We start from the raw sequence: 2,939 nt of genomic DNA, 5'->3' as shown, positions 1-2,939 counted from the left end.
TTCCATTGAGAAGAATCACATGTAGTGTTTCCAGCCATGTCTTCTCCTCATGGGAAGGGCGGGTGTCCGCTTCGGACCCGCGATTCATGCCGGGGAACATACACAGGCGGGTCTGAATTTCCTCTCCCCATCTTCCTGTCGAAGTGAGGCTTCGAGCTGGGACCTGGGACTGGACTTCCCCGGAGGGTCCCTCTTGGGTGCCGGTCCGTTAGATCGAAAGCCATTTGGGTCAAACCGAAACCTGTATTTCGTTCCATGACCAAAAACTGCAAGGATCACGAGCTGCATCGAGAAAACCTCGAAGTCCGCTGGAGGAGCTCGTGCGAGTTCGATAGAGACAGCCAGAAATTCTCCGGCTCGAACCGATTCAGACGGGCGCTCAAACGGCTCGCGCCCAGATTGACCGGTGCCCGAACGGCCGCTAAAACTGGCTGCACCGAAGTTTGTCAGTGCGTGTCCCCCCCATTCGCTCTCGGAGCTGTCGTTTCGGACATGCGGCACTCGTCCCCCCTGCGGGAATCAATTCTTTCATCTTCATTCTTTCCTCGGTATAAGCGACGATTGAAAGATGAAGTGAATGGATGCCCTCGCCGGGTTCTGTATTCCACCCGTACAAGCCTATGAGCCTCCGGATCCTGTTCCTGATGAACATCGTGGACTTGGCTGTATTTCGCTCGAGTATATCAACCGCATGCGACTCTATCGCCCGGATCACTTCAGCACACAGCTCGTGGCTGTTGCTGATTGGATCCTCCGATCGTCTGAACGATTTCTCGTGAAACGGCATAAAAGGAATTATCGATTTGACCCATTCCGACCTGTCTCATCAGGCGGCAGTCGAGAGGAAATCACTATCCCTCCGCATCGCCGAACACAGCGACAGCTGCGGGACTTTTTGGTACCCGAAACCGAGCGATTTTGAGATTTCCTCATCAAATTAGAGAAAAGATGCAAAATCACTCCGAGCTTTTCGGCCACCGAATCAAGAATTTTTAGCTCTGTAAACAAATAGAGACATAAGGCTTTATTTAGAACTTCAATCTTCTCCTTCGTCTGAGTCGTCTTCCATCGCTTGTCGCGCGAACGCTTCGGCTTCGTCATGGAGCTGGAAAAGCACGAGAGAAGTGAGTACAAGGAATTATTCTGAGCGAAACGACACCCGTGAGCCAATTAATACGTCAGAGGAGACACTCACTGCTTCGGGAACCGCTTGGTGGAGACCATTGGACTCTTCGCACACCCAGCTGAGCTCAAGCTCGAAATCCTTGTCCTTGACTTCGTCGTGGACGATGTGAATTATTTTCGCAGCTTCCTTAACCAGCTCACGGCAAGTGAGGGTGGATAACTTCAGTTTCTCCATTTCGGTTTTCGCAGTCTGCTTAGCTTTGCCGATAGCACAACCGAAGTAGCTGCGGAGACGGAAGTCGTTTTTTTTTAGTTTTGGGATCGAACTTGTAGGATGTTTCCCAAAACCGGTTTATTCCTGGGGCATAGGAAACCTCGATGTGGTTAATCTTACCCGTAGCAGGTACCGGACGGTTCAACGCAGTATAACTTGCTCCCTTCAGACTTGTTGTACGTGCCCATGAGCACACTCGCTCCGTAGGGTCGGATGGCCGAATACAGTGTGTATGCGTGAACGTAGAGAGCCACTTGGTCCTTCAGATAACTAATGGGGACGGGACATCCGTACTCGTTCCTGCAGAGAAGGAATGTTCTCAGACACCGTCTCTCTTCATCCCTCCTTACGGGAGCGTACGAGTGGAAACTCACTGACCTGTAATTGGCAGCTTCTTTTGCGGCTGTCTCGATCATCTGCTTCGCATCCGCGAGCAAGCCAGCGACGGCGCAACCGACATGACGGTCGACAGTGAAAATCCTTTTATTCGAACCCTGCGATGAGGAAGGTTATCGGTTATGACGGAGTCGCCCGGAATGTAACTTCAGCTTTGAAGTCTACTCCTGAACATCCTCAGCGGTTTTCCTCCCAGCCTATTCACGGACTGCCAACTCATACTCATAGGGTAGCTTGTATTTGGCGAAGTAACCTTTTCGTAGAGTTTCGATGTGACGAGCTTTTCCACCGCGAAAACCACTCCGTCTTTCCCTCGGAGAGCGATTGCGGTTCCGGAGTTTTCGACGGCCTTCAGTGCGTATTCGATTTGGAAAACTCTACCATCGGGTGAAAACTGTGACGCTGACAGGTCATAGCCGGTACCGATCGAAGTCATGCTGAAACGTTGATCATGGATTCGTTAATTACCTCTGAGGAGCCGGCACAGTATTGTTGTCAAAGCCTCCGAATTTCTCACATGTCTCCTCTAACAGCGAAGCATCGGCTGCGACGGAGATTATCCAGAGAATAAGCTCACTCCTCAGTCTAAAAGGATACGTGAAGCTATTTCACATACTTGCTCTGTTTCCAATTATCCCGCAAGGCTCAGTCGGCTCAGTAGCTCTTGCTCAAATCTTTGTTGCCGAGTCACATAACATTCGCAGACGACGTCGTGCCGAGTAAGCAGCACGAGCAGGCGGCAGCTCTTCGTCAAAATGGAGGCTCTCGTGTTTTCTTGCCACCATCGTCCCGCTGCTCGCCGATTGCAAGAGCCATCGCGAGTTCTTTAGTTCAGCCAGAAGAATCTGATTCTTGCGTCCGAGAAATCTAGCACGCTCGGCGTTCATCGCTTTGTACAACAAAAATAAATTTTCCGGGTTATACCCCATCATGATCCCTCTGCGCGCCATTTGACAGCCCAGAAGTCAACATTGATGGATGCATTCCTCTTTGTCTTTCGTGAGCGGGCGGTGGGAGAGGCGACGGAGCAGAGCGGCCGCGGCGCCATCAGCGAGCACGAGCCACCCGCGGTACACAGGCGACTCGGTATCGTGAAACACAGGATCGGAGGCGATTTTCCCCGTCAGAGCGCTAAAACCGTGAG

At 51.7% G+C, this 2,939-nt stretch overlaps 1 protein-coding gene across 1 annotated transcript; it reads right to left on the bottom strand.

Moving 5' to 3' along the window:
- Positions 1 to 1,001: 1,001 nt before the first annotated feature.
- Positions 1,002 to 2,491, bottom strand: Prosalpha7 (proteasome alpha7 subunit). The gene is made up of 6 exons (XM_003740960.2): positions 2,412 to 2,491; positions 2,049 to 2,232; positions 1,778 to 1,893; positions 1,520 to 1,699; positions 1,196 to 1,409; positions 1,002 to 1,105 (listed from the first exon to the last, which is right to left on the bottom strand). Exons 2-6 carry the CDS (start codon positions 2,229 to 2,231, stop codon positions 1,037 to 1,039), a joined length of 762 nt encoding a protein of 253 aa, XP_003741008.1. The 5' UTR covers position 2,232; positions 2,412 to 2,491; the 3' UTR covers positions 1,002 to 1,036.
- Between the last annotated feature and the right edge of the window lie 448 nt (positions 2,492 to 2,939).

Source organism: Galendromus occidentalis, unplaced genomic scaffold (assembly GCF_000255335.2).
Source record: "Galendromus occidentalis unplaced genomic scaffold, Mocc_1.1 scf7180000077116, whole genome shotgun sequence".
NCBI lineage: Eukaryota > Metazoa > Arthropoda > Arachnida > Mesostigmata > Phytoseiidae > Galendromus > Galendromus occidentalis.
Note: the sequence above shows the minus strand (reverse complement) of the source record. Positions and strands in the feature narration are given on the sequence as shown.